The 18,895-nt window shown below is 45.1% G+C and overlaps 1 protein-coding gene across 2 annotated transcripts in view; it reads left to right on the forward strand.

The window, feature by feature from the left end:
* The first annotated feature begins 508 nt into the window (after positions 1-508).
* DNAJB14 (DnaJ heat shock protein family (Hsp40) member B14) overlaps positions 509-18,895 on the forward strand; it is a 52,074-nt gene continuing 33,687 nt past the window's right edge. The window contains exons 1-2 of one of the 2 annotated variants that reach the window (XM_029597148.1): positions 509-1,121; positions 18,204-18,372. In XM_029597148.1, the coding sequence (XP_029453008.1) occupies positions 989-1,121; positions 18,204-18,372 (302 nt within the window). In that variant the 5' untranslated portion in view covers positions 509-988. Of the gene's footprint in view, positions 1,122-5,158; positions 6,678-18,203; positions 18,373-18,895 lie in introns of those variants that run through there. The other variant, XM_029597141.1, reaches the window with a different exon arrangement.

An 18,895-nucleotide genomic window follows, 5' to 3' on the forward strand; every position in this document is an offset into this window, starting at 1 on the left:
CTCAGGGGAAGGGGGAGTGACTCAGGGGAGGGGGAGGGGGAGGGAGGAGTGACTCAGGGGAGGGGGGAGTGACTGAGGGGAGGAGAGAGAGGAGTGACTGAGGGGAGAGAGTGGGGGAGGTGGGAGGGGGAAAGAAATGATCCAAAAAAAAAAAAATGTTAATGTAGCCCGTTTTAACGGGCTTAACGGCTTGTTTTTAATATAAATGAAAGGTTTATACACGCACACAATCGCTCAACTCACCTCATACACGCACTCTACGGGCCCTCAGCCTCTCTCTTACCTCTGGGCCTCCTCTTCACCGGTGGCTGCAGGATGGGCTCTGCATCGGCCCTGATCTTCTCGGGGCCCATCCGCGGTGGGGACCCTGCTATCCGGCCTCCTCCTCCTCCTCTTCTCGCCCGCTGCAACAACGCTGCTTCTCCTCCCCCTTTCTGCCGTGCGGCTCCGGCAACATTTTTCTTCCGGGGCCGCACGGGCAGGAAGGAGGGGGAGCAGATGCACGTTTCGATGTGACCTTTTTCTTCTTCGGGCCGTGGTGAGGTGAGCTCCGCCACGGCCGTGCCGATCTTCCTGCACAGCACAGCGATATTTCACTGCTCCGCCGCCAGTGGGATGAGCTCCACCGGCGGCTGCATTGGCTGCCACTTGCCGGTGTGTCAGGTGCACCGGGCGACACACACTTTGGAAAGCTCTAGACTAGAGAATGATGGGGGGGTGATGGGCTCATCCCTGCAGGGGGGAGGAGGAGGAGAGGAATAAGTTGACTATTGCAGAATGGCAGCCCCAGGAAGTTCCCAGGCGTGGCGATCTCTCCCTCGTTCCGTGCTGCGCCGTCACTCGGCGCTGGCGGAGGCAGGTGCTCGGGCTGCTCCCGCCCCTTCCTGTGCCGGCTGCCTGTCTGCGGGGCCGGGGCAGTGATCGGCGGGCTGCCTGGGGGTGTCCCCTCCTCCCCCACCCCCACCCTTCTTCTGGGTGCAGGGGCGAGATGGAGGGGAACCGGGACGAGGCGGAGCGCTGCCTGCACATCGCCCGAGCCGCCTTGCAGGCCGGGGAGCGCCAGCGGGCCCTGCGCTTCCTGCACAAGGCCGAGAAACTATACCCGACCCCGGCCGCCAAAGGTGAGGCAAGATCCCCCTCCCCTCTCTTTCCCACCTTCTGAAACCCTGGGCCGGGGGCACCATACTCCCCCCCCCCCTTCCCTTAGTATCCAGTGCCTGCTGCGATACCTGGGTCTGTGCTGCCCTGCTCTGTTTGGCACAGGCGTTGCACAAGAGAGGAGCCCGGTAGCTTTCTGGCCTTAAAGCGGGGCGATTTCGGGGCTGTTTCCTTGTCCTGGTTAGCAGAGGAGCTGGGGAAACCCCTTCCTCGAGCGGCAGTCGGGCGCTGCTAAATCTCATGGCCCGGGGGGGGGGAGGAGTTGGGATTTACAGTCTGGCACCGTTGGCAGGGAGAGGGAGCTAGCCAGCCTGATCTCTCATTGCGAGAGAAAGCAGGAAATGGTAGCCCTTTCGGCCACAAAATAAAAGGCGAGCACTTCAGTACACTTTTCGTTTTGGGAATATTTGGTTTGTCGGTACGTTTTTCAGTGGACAGCAGTTTTTCTCATTTGGATTATTAACGTGAGGCTGGGAAAATGGAAGGAAAAATAGAGGTTTATGTGGTGACTATTAGGAAATAATACTATCAAATATCTCCCCTTATGCCTAAAGGAAACAAAATATGTAGGTAACTATTGATTCTTATAATTTTGATTTTTAACTGTAATTTCTTATGTTCTTATCCTAGTGCTTAACTTTATTTTCACAACCTAGAATTTGCATTTTGTGTTACTTAAGTAAAAAACTAAGCTCCTCCACAAAATGAATCCTCTTGTTCTTTCATGTTACTGATTTATGTCTCTGGAGACACCTTTTCAGACACTAAGGATTACAAGTAATTGCCTTACTCTGTCATCATAGTTCCTGTGCTTCCTTAATTGTATGTAGATTGCATTGAATTTTGACACACATGCAATATATTGGCTAAACTGGTGGTATAAAATATGGTTAACCTGGTTAAATAAAGTGCATTCATTATTATTGTCATAATCATCAACATTTCTAAAGCACATACCAGATGTATGATGCAGTGTGATATAACTACTTTGTGCGTCCGGAAATTTATTGGGGTAACCTGCACAAAGCAGCGCTTACAACCCTAAGCGGCAGTGATATGATTGCATCAGGCTGTTGCTTTGTTTTTGTGAGAAACAGATTTAAAGATGGCAGGACTTGAAGTATGTAGCCTAGTAGCTGAAGAGGTGGAGGCCATCACTTGGGTGATGGAATGAAAGTCACCACATCTTTAATATTCTTTAATATCGCTGATTACTGTCTGTGAGGTTGGCACCTTAATCCACGCAATAACCCATCACTTGCAGACACGGACAATGAGATCCAGTGGGATAGAAATCCAGTAGTAACTGTAGAAACTAACTAGCTCAATGGCTAGCATGTTTCAGAGGTGTGTTTATATTTTATTTTCTCTGTCAATTTACAATGATATTGCAAGCAAATAACTTGTAAAAGTAAATAGGATAACACTCTAACTTTATATTCTGAAGGAAAGGTATAGATCATAGATCTGAGCACTTAGTGTGGATGGACAGACTAGATAGGCTGAATAGTCCTTTTCTACTGACACGTTTCTCTGTTTTTATATAAATTGATTAGAGGTAGCGATTGATCTGTTACCTTTACTTATTCTGTATTAACCCCCAACAAGAGAGAGAAACAGAAACGTGGGAAATATGAGAATTCTAAAACCAAAAGAAAAAAAACAATGCTGAAGGCTAAACATACGATTCACATAGCTTGTAATATATTTACTAGCACAATGATTGCTGAGGGGTTCAGACAGTGTAACGCATGGTTCAGTAACCTTTTTATCTAGAATTGTTCTTAAATGTTTGGGGTTGAAGAAATGAGTATTCAAAAATTTAATCATACTCTTCAGGAGAATATCGCAGAAAAAATTCACCACCCAAGGTCGTTAGTACTTGAATCATTTTATATTTGTTGTGTGTTTGCTTTCAGAAGCATTTCTTACATCTGATCAGATCTGAAGGTACACTGGTTGGAAAACACTGGTGTATGGTAATATTTAACTGTACTGTCTATAAGTCGAATTGGCAGAGGTGGCAGCCTGAATATCTTTATGGTAAATTCACAGATTCACTGTGGAGAAGATGGAATTCCATTCAGAAGCCCCAGATTTCTATGGAGTATTCGACACTTGCTCTTTCCATGCTTACAGCCCAATCCCACTGTAAATTTCAGTCATACATACACTTTGGTTCCACAAAGCACTTCAGAATGTAGATCTGGGATAGGAGCAGTGGCAGCCTGAAACACAGTTACCCTAAAATCCAGACATCATTGCGGCCCTGGAGAATAAGAGCAGAGAACCCCTAATCTAAGCCAACTGGCTTGAACTGTAACTATGGGCACAATGCCAATGACTGCAAATCAACAATAGCTGCCATCCCAGAACAGTGGTGGGGGGAGGCGTGTCGCGAGCTGTGCGTCATCCGGGGGTGGTGCCGTGGGTGTGGTTTCGGCCCGGGGCGTGGCCACGGCCTCCGGACCAGCCCCTGGACTGGAGCACGGCGCGCGGCAGCCAACCCGGCGCGCGCAAAGTTACGTCTGCCTTGAGCAGGCGTAACTTTCGCGACAGAGGTGGGGGGGTTTAGATAGGGCTGGGGGGGTGGGTTAGGTGGGGGGAGGTGGAGGGAACGGAGGCAGGTTGCGCGGCTCGGCGCGCGCAGGCTGCCAATTTTGGGCAGCCTTGCGCGCGTCGATCCCAGATTTTAATGGATACACGCAGCTACGCGCGTATCTATTGAAATCCCGCGTACTCTTGTTCGCGTCTGGTGCGCGGACAAAAGTACGTGTTTGCGCAAGTTTATGAAATCTACCCCTTTGAGAGGTGTGGCTCTGGATGCATTTTTTTTTTTTAAATGTTTCACAGGTAGAGGCCAATTATAAGCCAATTGTTGGGGTATATCATTTTCATCTGTGCAAACTTGGAGCTTCCACAGCATGTGGGCTGAATACTTATGCAAGCAGCATTTTTCAGTTTTTAATTTTATTTTACAAAAAATGTAGAGAAATAATGAATTGTGACTTTGAAAATTTACGAGCATTCTGGTTTGCAATAAATAAACTGTCTGGAACAGTCTGAGTATCATTTGTAATCCACTCAAGTCTGCTGAAATGTTAGGGGGTCGAATACTTTTGCAAGTCACTATATCTATACGTTCACAAACCACCATCCCGCAATGTGCGTCACATGTTGATGTGGTCTGATCATTCAGCAATGTTGTGCATTTTACTTGTGTAATAAAAAAAAAAAAAAAATGCTCCAGCAAGTGATCTGGTGGACAGAGCAAATGGGCCCTCCAGACCAGAATGAACTTCCGCCTGTTTGCTCACTGGCTCATCCCACCTCTGTTTCTGATGTAGTCCTATTGGTCCTTAAGGGAAAAATAGGAATTTAAATACTTGCCTCTACTAAATGAAAAAAAAAAAAACCAAGTAAGATACAGAGCCAAGATTGGATTCGTGGCTCGCCATGGTAGCCTTTTAATATCGTTTACTCACAGCGTGGAAGAGATGTTACTTGGAACACAGTCTCCGCTCACTTCCGACAGCAGTGACTAATCTTTTTTTATAGCTATAGAAACAGAATCTGACAGTTGATCTGGAGTGTAAAACGCATCCAGTCTGTCAGTTGGACAGAGTTCTCAGCCGGTGTGTTGCGCTCTTCCTGACCTCCCCGCTGCTCTTCCCTCCTTCTCCTCCACCCCAGCGAGATGCAGACAGTTCCTCGAGGAACACTGCTGCCATTCCTGACCCTGGCCATCAACACGTTCGAGCCGGGAGAGGAACGGCAACACGGTCTTTTCTTCTTCCGGCCCCCTGCGTCCTGGAATGAGAAGTGATTATATGAAGCGGAGCGAGCTTGTCTCGCTCCGCGTAGATAACGGGTGGGAAAGCGAGTGAAGGGCAGGGTTAAGGAGGAAGGGTACAAAGGGGAGGGGGGAGGGAGTTAGAAGGGTAACTAACCAATAGGGGACAGGGATTTCGAATCTGGAGTAATGATTGGATAAAGAGGGAATGGGAAGCGGGAGCAACGGTTTTGTACCTCAGTTGGTGAGGAAAAGCTGAGGCTGCGGGCTGAGGTTTTTTTTGTCGGAGCTCGAGTGAGGGTATTCAGCTTTGGGGATTGTAATAATTTAAGCTTATATTTATATTAATTTCAAGAGGCTTGTGGTTAGTTTTTTGTTTTAATTTTAGCATATTCTTCAAAAAAAAAAAAAAAAAAAATTTTTTTTATACAAAGTGGAAAGGGGTCAACAATAGCCGGCCGGTGTACTATGCCTAAGAAGGCGAAAGACCGCTGCCGTCCTCCCCCATGCCCTGAGGGGGCCTCCCCCCGCCCTTTAGCCGCCGGGCCTGCCCCCTCGGCTCCCTCCGGCCGGCTCGCCCGCGCCCCTGCGCCCGCTCGGGGCCCTTCCCCGGCGCTGTTCCCCTCGTTCCCGTCCGGGCCCTGCCCTGGCAGAGAGCCCTCCCCCTCGTACCTCCCGGAGTCGTATGCGGGTGCCGTGCTGGATTCCGGTGAGAGTGGCCCGGAGTCCTACGACGCCGCTGCCCTCGTCCCTACTGACCACCCGGCGCCAGGCCAGGAGGCGTGCAGCGACGTGGCGGAGGTGTCGCTAAACGCCTCCGCCATGGATTTTAGTTTCTTGGACGAGGAAGGGCCTCCCGGTAAGAGCGGTTTGCCGGCGGTCGATGCGTTCGTCCACGCCCCTTCCCCGTACCCGAGCCCCGCCGCGAAAGTTGGCAAGAAAAGTATGAAGCGAGCCCGCCCAGGGCTGGCCTCTGCCGGGTTGAGTTGCGGTGGAGTTAAGGGCGTGCGCAGCAGGGGAAGGCGGGGTTTTAGCGGTGTCGGGCGCAGGGGGGGTGAACGGGGAGCCCTGGGTCAGCATAGCCATTGGGGGGACGCCCCCCCTCCCGAGCAGGGGGCACGAATATTAGTTAAAAAGCCAGTTATGGCAGGTTTGGCTAGAAAGAAGGAGCATTTCAGCTGGTTACGTATTGAGGGAGATTATGTGCGGCGCGGGCGGACCCCTTATCCGGGGAGACGGGGTAGTGAGGGGGCGGGACCTAGGCGAGGTGGTACCAGGAGGGATATTCTAATAGAGGTAGGGGAAGATACGCGCAGGGTCCAGGACGGGGGGTATCCGGAGGAATATGAGGGAGCAGAGGGAGAATGTTTTGGGGGATGGGCAGCATGGGGAAAGCAAAATCCGGGGTTTAGTGGGCGAGCCCCCAGTAGCGGCCCGGTGGGTTTCTCAGTTACTTGTGGACAGGTGCGTAATCCGTGTAATGTACGCTATAGTAGTGATAGGAGCGAGGGCTTGACCTGCAGGATGGGGGAAAAGTCACACGTAGGAAGCGGAAGGGAGGTATTTTGTTTTTCAGAGCCAGATGATGCCAGGCCAGGGACGTCGCAGCAAGAGTCATGGAGAGACAGGGACTTCGAGGGCAATGAGGCATGTCGGGGCTCAGGACTGGGGCAAAGCAGCACAGAAAGCGTAGCCAAGCGCACGAAGAAGGCTACAATGGGTGCAGGTGAGGAATTGAAAAGCATAGATAGTGACAAAAAGAAGGCAAAGAGAAATATTTCGTCTAGTTCTTCGACTAGACGAGTCAGACTCGTCTGAAGAGTCTTCGGAGTCAGGTCCTAAATATACTGCAGTTTTAGAGGAAGGACCTTTACACGGAGTGGGGCAAGCAGCGTGTGCTATTCTTGCAGAGCTGTGGGAGGGAGTACCGAGGAAATTATGTAGACGTATACGTAAGAGGAGGTACGTGAATATATTTCGGCTTTTAGAGGGGAGGCAGGGCGTTAAGAGTAAAAAGAAAGACAAAAAGAAGCATCATAAGTCGGGAGGGGTCAAAGTAGCGAAGAATATAGTTAACTGGGTGAGGGGGTTTTTAAGGCTGGCTAGTGTGGTGGGTCATTACGACTCATCGCAATATGGGGCTTTGCTGTCATATGCAGATAGCATATTAGGAGCGTTTCGGGATTATGAGGGTTGGGCCTGGCTCAACTACGATGAGAAATTTCGAGACAAGATGGCGGGCAGTAGAGCAATGTCGTGGGGTTCGCAAGATATCAATTTGTGGTTAACACAAATGACATATAAAGGCGGGAGAGGACAGAAGGCCGTCAGTTTAGGGCATAGTGGTTCTGGGGCAGGCACGGGGTTAGGTAGTATTCCTGAGGCAGGGCATTCCTTTCAGATGGGAGGACAAGTCGCTAAAGGAGTGCAGGGGGTTAAGTCCAGGGCGGGAGGAAAAGATGCGTGCTGGAGATTTAACAAGGCAGTTTGCTTATTCCCGGACTGCAAGTTCCGACATGCGTGTTCTAGCTGCGAGGGAGCGCATGCTGCCATCAAATGCGGACAGGGAGCTGGAGGTATGCAGGGAAAAGGGGGAAAGGTTTAAAAACTTGCGAGAATTGGCGGAGTCTCCGGTATCATTAGAAGCAATGGAGCCTTGGTTAGCAAGGTATCCTAACAGTAATGATGCACAACTTTTATTTGGGGGGTTTAAGGAGGGTTTTGTGATTCCCTTTGTGGGCTTGCAAGGTGTGAGAGGCAGAAATGCACGGTCTGCAAGTACACATGCACAGATAGTGCGTAATAAAATTAGGGAGGAAGTAAGGTTAGGGAGGGTTGCTGGGCCGTTTGTTTCTCAACCATTTGTAAATATGTACTTGTCTCCAGTTGCAGTGATTCCTAAGAAGGAGGCGGGTAAGTTCCGATTTATATTAAACTTATCACATCCACGGGGGAGGTCAGTGAATGATCAGATACCTCGGGAGTTTTGTTCAGAACGTTACGCTTCTTTTGATGAAGCAGTGAGTTTAGTGTAGTCAGCGGGAAAGGGAGCGTTGCTGGCAAAAGCAGATATTGAATCAGCTTTTAGGCTGTTGCCCATTCATCCGAATTGTTTTCATTTGTTGGGTTTCTATTTTGAAGGTAATTATTACATAGACAAATGTTTGCCAATGGGATGCGCAGTTTCGTGTGCTTTTTTTGAAGCATTTAGCACGTTTCTGCATTGGGTAGTGGGACAATGTACTGGATCGGGAGGTATAGTACATTATTTAGATGATTTCTTGTTTGTAGGCCCGGCGAGGTCTGATCTTTGTAGGAAGCAATTAGCAGGATTTTTATAGGTAGCAAAGAAATTTGGGGTACCCGTAGCGGAGAAGAAAACAGAGGGTCCAGTGACAAGATTGGTATTTTTAGGTATCGAACTCGACGCAGTAGCTATGGAAGCGCGCTTGCCAGAGGAGAAGGTGTTGAAATTACAAAGTTTAGTGCGGAGAGTAGGGAGGGCGAACAAGGGAGATGCAGTCACTTATAGGAGCTCTCAATTTTGCTTGTAGGGTGATCCCAATGGGCAGAGCTTTTATCAGGAGGTTGTCCAGTACTACAGTGGGTATAAGGGCTAGTCATCATTTTATCAGAGTGACGCGAAGGGTAAAGGAGGAGTTACGGGTCTGGGAAGATTTTCTAGATTCCTTTAATGGAGTATGTATCATGCAGGAAGCGGAGGTAACCAATCGGGAGTTAGAGTTATTTACACATGCTGCGGGCGGGGTAGGCTTCGGTGTTTATTTCCAGGGCAGTTGGTGCGCTGAAAAGTGGCCGGAAGCGTGGAAAGAAGACGGCTTGACTGAGAATATAAATTTCCTAGAATTGTTTCCTATCGTGGTGGCGTTATGTATCTGGGGTGAGCAGTTAGCTAACAGAAAAGTTTTGTTCTGGTGTGATAATATGGGAGTCGTGCAAGTGATTAATAGGCAGTCAGCAAAATGTCCTAGAGTATCTGAATTATTGAGAGAACTGATTTTTCAATGTTTGAAATTGAATATCACTATTAGAGCAAGACATGTGCCAGGCGAACAAAATGTAATCGCGGACGCACTCTCTCGTTTTAAGTGGCAGGATTTCAGAGAATTGGCGCCAGGAGCAAAAGAGGAAGGAGAGCAGTCTCCGGATCACCTGTGGCGTCTGGGCCGGTTACAGCGTGGACGTTAATTGAGAAGTCGCTAGCGCCAGCTACTTGGAAGGCTTATCTGAGGGGTTATCGAGTGCTAGAGCAGTATTTGGAAGGAAAGGGTTGGCAGGGAGGTCCTGTGCAGGAGGCGGGTATGGTGGAATTTGTTTTGTGGGCGCATGATATGGGATATTCTCTGCCAGCCGTGCGATCGCATTTGGCAGGTTTCTCGTTCTTTCAGAAGTTAAAGGGATGGGGTAATCCAGTGGCGAGTTTTATTTTACAACGGGTTTTGAGAGGATGGAAAAGGGAGAAGGGATGGACACCGGATAGGAGGCTTCCTATTCGTTACGAAGATTTGGGAGTCATAGTAGGTTGTTTGCCGATGGTATGTTGGTCGGAGTATGAAGCGCTTCTATTTCGGACAGTGTTTGTGTTAGCTTTCTTTGGTGCTATGCGAGTGAACGAGCTCGTAGCGGTGTCCAAGTTGAGTGCTTCAAGGTCAGGCTTGTTGGCTAAGAATGTTTGGGTGTGCAGCAGGGCGGTGACGATATGTATTCATCGTGCAAAGGCGGATCAACAAGGTAAAGGGCAATTCGTAACGTTAGTTCCAGCGGTTAATGAGTTAGTGTGCCCGGTAAGAAGTATCCAGAGTTTTGTTACAGTAAGACCTAGGAAGGGCGGCCTACTGCTATTGCATCAGGATGGTTCGCCTGTGACTGTCTATCAGTTTGTTCAAGTATTGAACAAAGCGGTACGGTTTTTGGGTTGGAATGAGGAGCGGTATACCTCGCATTCTTTCTGGATTGGAGCAGCGACATCTGCGGCTGATAGGGGTTTCTCGAACAGGGCTATACAGGATATTGGAAGGTGGAAGTCTAACGCCTTTTTATCCTATGTTCGGCATGATCAATAAAAAATAAAAAAAGGGGAAGAAGGAGGAAGAAAAGGGGTTGTTAAGTTTCGAGGGTAAGGGTTAATAAAAAAAAAAATGTTATGGTGGGAGATAGGTAATAATTGTTGTGTGTTTCTTACAGAATGGAAAGTACGTCGGGGGGGAGCGTGAATGGGCCTGGGTGGTGGGCCATTCATTCATACATTGGGCGCAACATAGAGCGGAGCAGAGACCGTATGGACCACATCTTGAGCTTGAAGCGAGGCATTGGAACGTCAGATGGCTCAGTCGACGGGGGATGAAATGGGACGGATTATTACCGTTTCTAGAGACATGTGTTCTGGAGCTGCAGATGCCAAAAATTTTGTTAATTCATTTGGGGGGCAATGATATTGGACATGGGTCATGTAAGGACTTGATTGCCAACATAAAGAAAGACTTTTGTACGTTGTTGAATGCGATGCCGGACACGAAGTTGGGGTGGTCGGATATTATAGTACGGATTCAATTTGTGGGAGTACCGTTATGGTGTAAGGGAGTGAAAAAGTTGAACAAACAGATTGGGAAGTGGTTAGAGAAGCAAGGGGGGTTTTGGGTAAGACACGAGTGGGCTTGGGAGGTTATACCGGGATTTTTTCGATCAGATCGAGTACATCTCTCTGATGTGGGGATTGATTTGTTCAATAATGACATTCAGGAAGGTTTGGAACAAAGGATTTCTAGGCATGAGGGACGCAGTGGGGGGGAACAGTGACAAGGGAGGTTGTCATTGTTCTGTGGCGGTAAACCCGAGCCCATGGGGGGTTGCATTTATGTTAGGGTTAAAAGTATTAAATGAGGGGAGGGGGAATCTTGTGTAGTGCGGGGGGGCTGCTACACGAGATTGCCAATGAGCAGGAGGGGGGCCGATGCTCAGAGGCGTGGATCAATAAGGAGCTCTACCACTGGAAGCGGTGGGGGGGCACAGTTAAAAATTGTGAAGAAAAGGGGTAATTTTGTTGTATAAAATTGTGGGGGCTTGGGTCTTGTTAATAAACTGCGGCCTTTATTGTTCCAAATAGAAAGATTCATGTCCTTTGTTGAGAGGGCAAAAGGGGACTAATGGATAAATGGGGGGTAAGAAGATGAAGCGAGTCTGTCATCTCCTAGTTATCAGCAGGGCGCGCGGGAAGAAGAAAGGGCTATGCCACCGCCGCTGCAGAGATAAAGTGCCCCAAGGCTCCCTCCACCTGGCGCGATCACGGGAGAAGGTCCGTCTCCTTTCTGAGGCAGTCTTTCACCGCTGCAGACCCAGGGCAACTGATTGCCATATTTCCCAGATAGCCGCAAGGAGGGAAATCCCCCCCCCCCCCCCGAGCCGCATTCTCAGCTGGATGCCCCCCCCCCCCCCCCCTCCGCTCTGCACCGCGATGATCACAGAAAAGGCAAGCGCTGCGGAGCCAGGGGGAGTCACTCCTGCTGCAGTTCCCCCAGCCTGTCCCAGCTCTGCTCTGATAGCAGCACACACCGGCTACCCTCCTTCTCGGTCACCCAGTGCAGATCCAGGATGCCTCGTGTGCTCGGCAGGGAGAGACAGAAAGTGAGCCAGCACGGGTGCTGACGTGTTGGAAGCGACTCTTCAAAAATATTTCGATGCCTTTTCAGTATTGATGAAAACTTGAAGAGAGTTGTGGCGAAAGTTGAAAGTTTAGTGGCTCTGGTTTCAGAACAGGAAGAAAAAAAATAGCTAGTACTGACCAGTGCAAATATGATGAGGAAATGGATATCACCTCCTATAGTGCTAAAATAGACACTTTTAGAGAAGAAATATAAACAGCTGGAAGAGAAAACAGAGGACTTGGAGAACAGGAGCAAACTTAATAATCTCTCATGAGGTTGCTGGAATCCACTGAATGACATGATGTGGTCAGTTTTTTGTTTTGTTTTTTTTTTACCTGGACAGTTGGCCTCTGAGGTTGCCAGTGGCAGTTTTAAAATTGATTGAGCCTATAGAACACTGACTCCGCATCCTGGGCTTAATGGCTGCCCACATGCTATCATCATGCGTTTTTCATTATTTTACCAATAATAAATCTTGGAAGTTACACATTTTAAAGAGGGATCTGTTATATCAAAATCTTAAGATCTTCATATTTCAAGACTTCTTGGCAGGAATCCAGAAACGGTGTATGAGTTTTTCTGAAGTGAAAAGGGAACTGCAGGAGAAGGTCCTAAATTACGCAATTTTGTATCCTGCTCTACTCCAGGTTTCTGTTGGCAGCCACCACAGTTTCTTTCAAACCCCAGAGGAGGTATCTATATTCCTAAGAGAAGAGAGAAATGTGGCTAATTCAAAAAATGTGTGTCTTCAAGAATATATAAGTGAATGTTTTACTTTTTTGGCCTAAGGGGAGTAGGTCACTCAGCGCATAGTTAAGCTCTGGAACTCATTGCCAGAGGATGTGGTTACAGCAGTCGTATAACTGGGTTTAAAAAAGGTTTGAATAAGTTCCTAGAGGAAAAATCCATAAACTGCAAATATTTAATAAGCAATAGTAGCTTGTAATCTACCTAATGTTTGGGTCCTTGCCAGGTACTTGTAACTTGGATTGGCCACTGTTGGAAACAAGATGCTGGGCTTGATGGACCCTTGGTCTGGCCCAGTATGGTCTGTTCTTATGTACCCTATGGTGAGTGGGAATTATCTCTTGTAAACTGCTTGATCATTGGCCCCTGCTGTTTTTCTTTTGTTGTTCGCTTCAAGAATAACAGGACTCTTTTTAAATTTATTTTTATGCTTATGTATCCTTCACTTTAGTAGTATTTTAGACTTACTGAGTCAGCAATGTTTTTCTATCTAATTCTTAATGGTCCTTGGAGTCTTGCGCAAACTGGCAATATGTGTGCTGTTTTTCTGGATTTTAAGTTAGATTCTTTTATTTTCTTACATCTTTTTTTGTTTGGACTGGTTGAAGATATGGACCATACCTTTTATTTTTGCTTTTCTGGAAGGAGTTTGGACATTTATATTTGCTTACACAGTTACTAGTACTTGGGCGGAAACTGCGGCAAATATTTGAGTCCTGAACTATTATATTTTGTAGTTGACGTTTACTCTTATTTTTGAAGTAGAATTTTATTTTTCTTTTTGTCTTTTCATGGTTTTGGGGCGATGGTGCAGATGTTTTGAGCTTGATGGTTGGTTTGGCTCGGTTCTGCACTGGAAATATTCTGGGAAGTCTTGTATTGCAGTCCGTATGGAGAGGTTTATATGGGAAGGTTATCAGTGCTATATATACCTCTCTGTCATGGGCAAGAGAATGGGAAGCATTTGGGTTTTAGGTTTCTGTGTTTGGAGGGTAGAAATTAGAGGGGGTTTGGGTTAGTTTTTATAAGGGAATTTTTTGTTTTGAATGTTTTCAAAACAGATACCATGTCATATTAAGGCAAATTGATATAGAGTGGAGGAGAGGTGGGTGCTGTGTTTTCCAATGGTTCTTCTGTTTTGTCCTTCTTGGAAATTATTTTTGACTATATCTTGTATTGTACAATGGCTCGTTTAATTTTAAATTGATCTCCCTCAATGTTAAAGATCTTTCTAGTCCCATTAAGCAGACTAGTATCCTACAGTATTTGAAGAAACAAAAAGTACAAATTGCATTTTTTCAAGAAACTTACCTAAGATTGATCATGGAAAAGTTATTCATGATTGGGTTGGTCAAGCTATTTATGCTTCATATACCTCTAACAGCAGAGGATTTTGTATACTTATCTATAAAGCCTTTCCTTTCATTGTACAGATTCATATAAAGATCCAGATGGTTATTATGATGTTGTTGAGGGGACTATAGTTAATTTGTATGGCCCTAACAATAATCCGGGTGAGTTTTATGTTTCTTTATTACAAGGCTTTTTCTTTGATCAAGGGTGGGGACTGAAATATCTATCTGAATTCTGTTTTCCATAGATCTCATCCTCTTGGTATTTCAGATACCGTTTGAGAAGCTATTGCCACTACGATGCAATTGAATAAAATGGTAGATGTTTGGAGGGCAAGGTATCCTATTGGAGGAGATTAATTATATTTCTCTCCAAGGTATCACTCTTTTAGTCGGCTTGACTGTTTTTTGTGTAGTAATGATTTAAGCCCCAAAATATTGGATTATGATATCTTACCTTCGAATCTTTCTGACCATGAACCTATTAGCCTTGTTATGCAGATGTGAATGGTTCTAGAACTGGCTGGTGCCTTAATTTGGCTTTGATTAAACAGAATGATTTTGCAGAGATGATCAGAGAGGCGGTAAAAGATTTTCAGGCTATCCATCCTAGAGAGGTTTATTCTCCAGTGCTACGCTGGGAAACTCTCAAAGTAGTCCTGAGGGGACGAACAAAGAGTGTTTAGCTTTGCAGAGGGAGTTGATGGACCAGGTTAAATCTTTGGAGGAACAACATAAAAAAGATGGTACGTGCAAAATTTATAAGACTTTTTTTTTTTTTTGTTAGCCACGGATAAGTTTAATCATGCTACCATGGTGCAATATTGAGACATTATGAGATATACTAAACAGAAATATTATGAGAAGAGAAATAGTTCAGGTCATTTGCTGGCCAGACTGGTTAAATTCTGTAAGTCCTTTAATTTTATTAGTTCCATTAGGAATTCACAAGGTTCTCTTTAGTTGTTATCCTCATCCAATTGTTGGTATCTTTAAGAAATATTTTGCTGATTTTTTTATAGGAATACTGACCAGGTTAGTGATGGAGAGAGCAGCTTATTTGGCACAAATTACTCTCCCTAATATTATGGACGAGATGAAGGCCCTTTTGTTGGGGCCCATAACAGTACCAGAGGTTCTGCAGGAGATGAAGGCTCTATCGCCTAATAAAAGCCCAGGTCCAGATGGGTATCTCTTGGATTATGTTAAAGCTTTTCCAGATATTTGTTTCCCTGCTGACTGAACTTTATAATTCTTTGGGGGAATGGAAATTCTCCTAATTTGAATTTGTTGGATGCAGTGATTAGTCCTGGGAAGTATCCTTTAGAATGTAGTTCATATAGGCCCAGCTCTCTCTTAAATGCTGATTTGAAACTAATAGCTAAAATTCTTCAAAATCAATTGGAAAACATCCTTCCTTCCCTGATTCAAGCAGACCAGACTGGTTTTGTAACAGGGCGGTCATCTATGAATAACTGAAGATTCATTAATGTAGTCCATTGGGCAAAAAAGTTCAAGATCCTTGAAGTTGTGTTATCACTGGATGTGGGTAAAGCATTTTATAGAATCTCATGGAAATTTGTTTGCCACGTTGAGGAGCTTTGGCTTTCCTCCCTCTTTTTTTTTTTTTTTTTTTTAAATGGATAGAATTGCTGTATGCTGGGCCTAGGGTGTAGATATTGGTTAATGGATGTCTATCTAGTCCTTTTGATAGCACTTGGGGAACTCTGCAGGGATGCCCCCTCCCTCCTTTTTGATTAGGTTTTAGAACCCTTGGCCCAATTAATGAGTTATCGCTGGTTTCACAGTATCCTCCTTGGAACATTTATTTATTTGTTCAGTTTTTCTATACTGTTGCGCAGTAAAATTCCATCGCTATGGTTTACAAAAAATAATCATAAAATTATTACAGAGTGATACTAAAAACTTATGTAATATTATTAAAATTAACTTAATACAAACAGTTGTTCAAAAATTACCCCTAAAACCAGAAAAGCTGAAAATAACAAATAAAATTAGAATATGTGGATTTCAGCTTCCTTATTTGGTGTCACTCTCATATCACAAAATATCATTATATGCAGATAATATTTTATTATATCTTATTAAGTTGAATAGCTCCCTTCTGGTGCTGTTAATGATCTTGAAAGAATATGGTATTTTTCTGGCTATCAGATTAATTTTCATAAATCTATGTGGCTGCCCATAGGGCCTAAGTTTTGGCTTCTGGAGGGATTAGAGCCTTTTACTAAGGCCACCTCTAGAGTAAACTATTTGGGGATTTATGTATCAACTTATATTTCAGACTTGTTTAATTTAAATTATCCAGTGGTACTTAAGAAAATTCAGTGAGACTGGGCCTGTTGAACTGCCCTCTTTGATACAGTAAATGAGGACAATATAATTGATATCTTTTTCAGCACCTACCATGCTTGGTTCCTCAAAGTGTATTTAAGAGTCTGAGGAGTGTTATATCTTCTTTTCTTTGGAGAGGGAAGACTCCTAGGCTTAAACTGTCTACGTTACAATTTCCCAGGGGAAGTAGGGGTTTGGATGAGCCGGATCTCTTTTTGTATTATTTAGCTGTGAGACTTATTGCTTTAAGGGGTTGGTTCCAAGAAGGGGAGTCTTATGCTTGGAAGGACCTGAAACGAGTACAAATGGAAGGTTTTAGTCTTTTGGCGATACTGGATCTGTCCTCTTGTTCGGCGATTTTATCTAAAATTCTCCAATTGCACCCTGTGATAGCTCACTTTTATAAGTGTTGGATTTTAGTTTCCAAATTGTTAGATTGACCCGACAGTCCTCTCCCCTCTTTCTTCACTGTTCAAACACCCGCAATTATCTGCTGCTACTATGTCTTTAGATATGTACAGTTGGTATACCAAGGGACTGTGTTACTTGGAGCAGATTTGGCAGGGCAATCAGTTTAAATCTTTTTCAGATCTTCAGGAGCAATAAGCTGTCCCATCTCATACTCACTACATATATTTGCAATTGCGTTTGTGAGAGGATCCAGATGTTCTGAGGGTACGTACTGGGTTGGAAACATTACACATAAGGGAGTGATTCCCAAATTAATTTCTAAATTTAGTTTTCTCCAAGAAGAAAAGCAAAAGACAGATACTGCGGAGTCCCTGATACAGAAGTGGAGCAATGATTTAGATGAGGATGATTGACGAGACTTATGGTGGTCTATTACGAAAATATCCATCTGTAACAAACGGAGAGAATTAATGTGCAAACTTCTGCATAGAAAATATCGATACCCTTTATTTTTCTCTATATTCAGTAATGTTAGGCCACTATGTTGGAGAGGATGTGGGATGCGGTGTTCCTATAATAATATGTGGTGGGAGTGTGTGATAGTGCAGACATTTTGGGGGAAAGTTGGTAGAATACCTTGAGAAAATTATGGGAGTGTCATTGGATTTGTATGCTCCATTGTGTTTGTTGGGAAGATGAGATTCTCTGAATTTGGATAAAAAAACAAATACTGCATGCAGCCTGGATCACTATAGCTTACTATTGGAAGGGTATGCCGATTTTGAGTCATTGGAAAGGGGTGGTAGCAGAGATTGCTACACTAGAAAAAAATTACTTTGGAGCTTAAGAATAACTGGTTATGACAATATTAGGAGAAATATTGGAAATGGTGAAGAAATTGTATAATGTCTAAGTTATGGTTAATTTGTGTATGGTTTTGAATTTGTAGCTTTTGGGGTAACGCCTGTTATTGTATGTGTTTGTATATTTTTGGCTTTCTTTTTTCCACTCTTTGTATGTGATATGTGTATATGGTAATTGGTGTCATTAGTTTAAAAAAAAATGGCTTCTGTGGTTTGAACGCCTATCAGTTCTATAACCAATAATATTGCAGAGATGCCCATCCCTCATCATGCAATGTATTGGAATCGTTTATATCTCAGCCTTCAGTCTTGGTTCTGATGATATGGATGTATCAGTCTCGTTGCCTTCTAAAGTAAAGAAGATTCTTCTAGATCCAACCGAATATTCTATCAAAAGGTGTTACAATTTTAAATGGACAAGATTTTCTATCTGGTTATTTTGTTCAGGACCCTTTTAACTGTCTTGTCCCGTTTTTACTTCAGTATCTCTAAATCTGTCTGACTCCAGGTTGAAAACTAACTCTGTCAATGTTCTCGTTAGTGATATAATAGCATTCCTTGATGGTTGCAAAGGTGGTCCTAGTCCCCATCAGCTTACAATTACCAAATTCATTAAAGGCCTCGCACATCTGTTGGAAAGTTGTTTTTTTTTTGTTTTGTTTTGTTTTATTTAATCTTTATTAACTTTTAATCAATTACAATGAATTGAAAAAGCAGGAAAAACAATAGGTTAGAGCGTTTTCCCATGCAAGCCCCAAAAGTTTCTATTGTATTTATAAATGGTTATTTTCCATACGGGAAGAAGGGTGGTGACAAACTGGATCAATACTTCTGTTCATGCCTGTGCTTTATGTCTCTGCAGCACTATTAGAAGCAATCATGAAAAATGGAAGTACAGCTGGGAATGGTCCATCCTGCAGAAAGCCTTCGGGTAATGAAGGCAAGACCAGCGGGGAGGAGAAGAGCAGCTCGTCCACCACAGGGGATGGAGGAAAGAGCTTCACCCAGGACCAAGTGGATGGCGTGCAAAGGTAAGAACCGCTAACAACAGTCTGGCTGCCGTCGGCAAATGCAGGGTCCCGAGCAGCTGCTGACACCCGGTGCTGCTTTCCAGTGGCATTGGCTCACTGTAGTAGGGAGAACCCAGGTCCACCTACAGGAATTTTTGGACCTGGTGAACATGGGGCCCCATTCAGTTTCTAGGTCTTTTACAGTCCTCTCCCTACTGCTCCTTCTCCCTGCCTCCCCAAGAATGGCTCTTTCCTTCACTTCTCCCTGTCCCGAGTCCTCCCTCCTCTGGAGTCCCCTACCCTGGGCCCAGGCAGGAGAGCAGCACTGCAACTTCAATCCTGCACAGGTCCAGTCTCGCGGGGTCTGTCGTAAATTTCTCACTGCAGCTCTAATGATGTCTTGCTCTGTCCAGAGTATTCTCGGTGAGTAACTATCTCAGGCAGAATGTACACTGTTGATTTATTGTATTGTTAATAAACAGTTGTTAACTTTATTTGTGGCATAGCCTGAAAATCAGAGAAATAAAAAAAAAAAATTGCATCA

The sequence above is a fragment of the Rhinatrema bivittatum genome, chromosome 1, assembly GCF_901001135.1.
Source record: "Rhinatrema bivittatum chromosome 1, aRhiBiv1.1, whole genome shotgun sequence".
NCBI lineage: Eukaryota > Metazoa > Chordata > Amphibia > Gymnophiona > Rhinatrematidae > Rhinatrema > Rhinatrema bivittatum.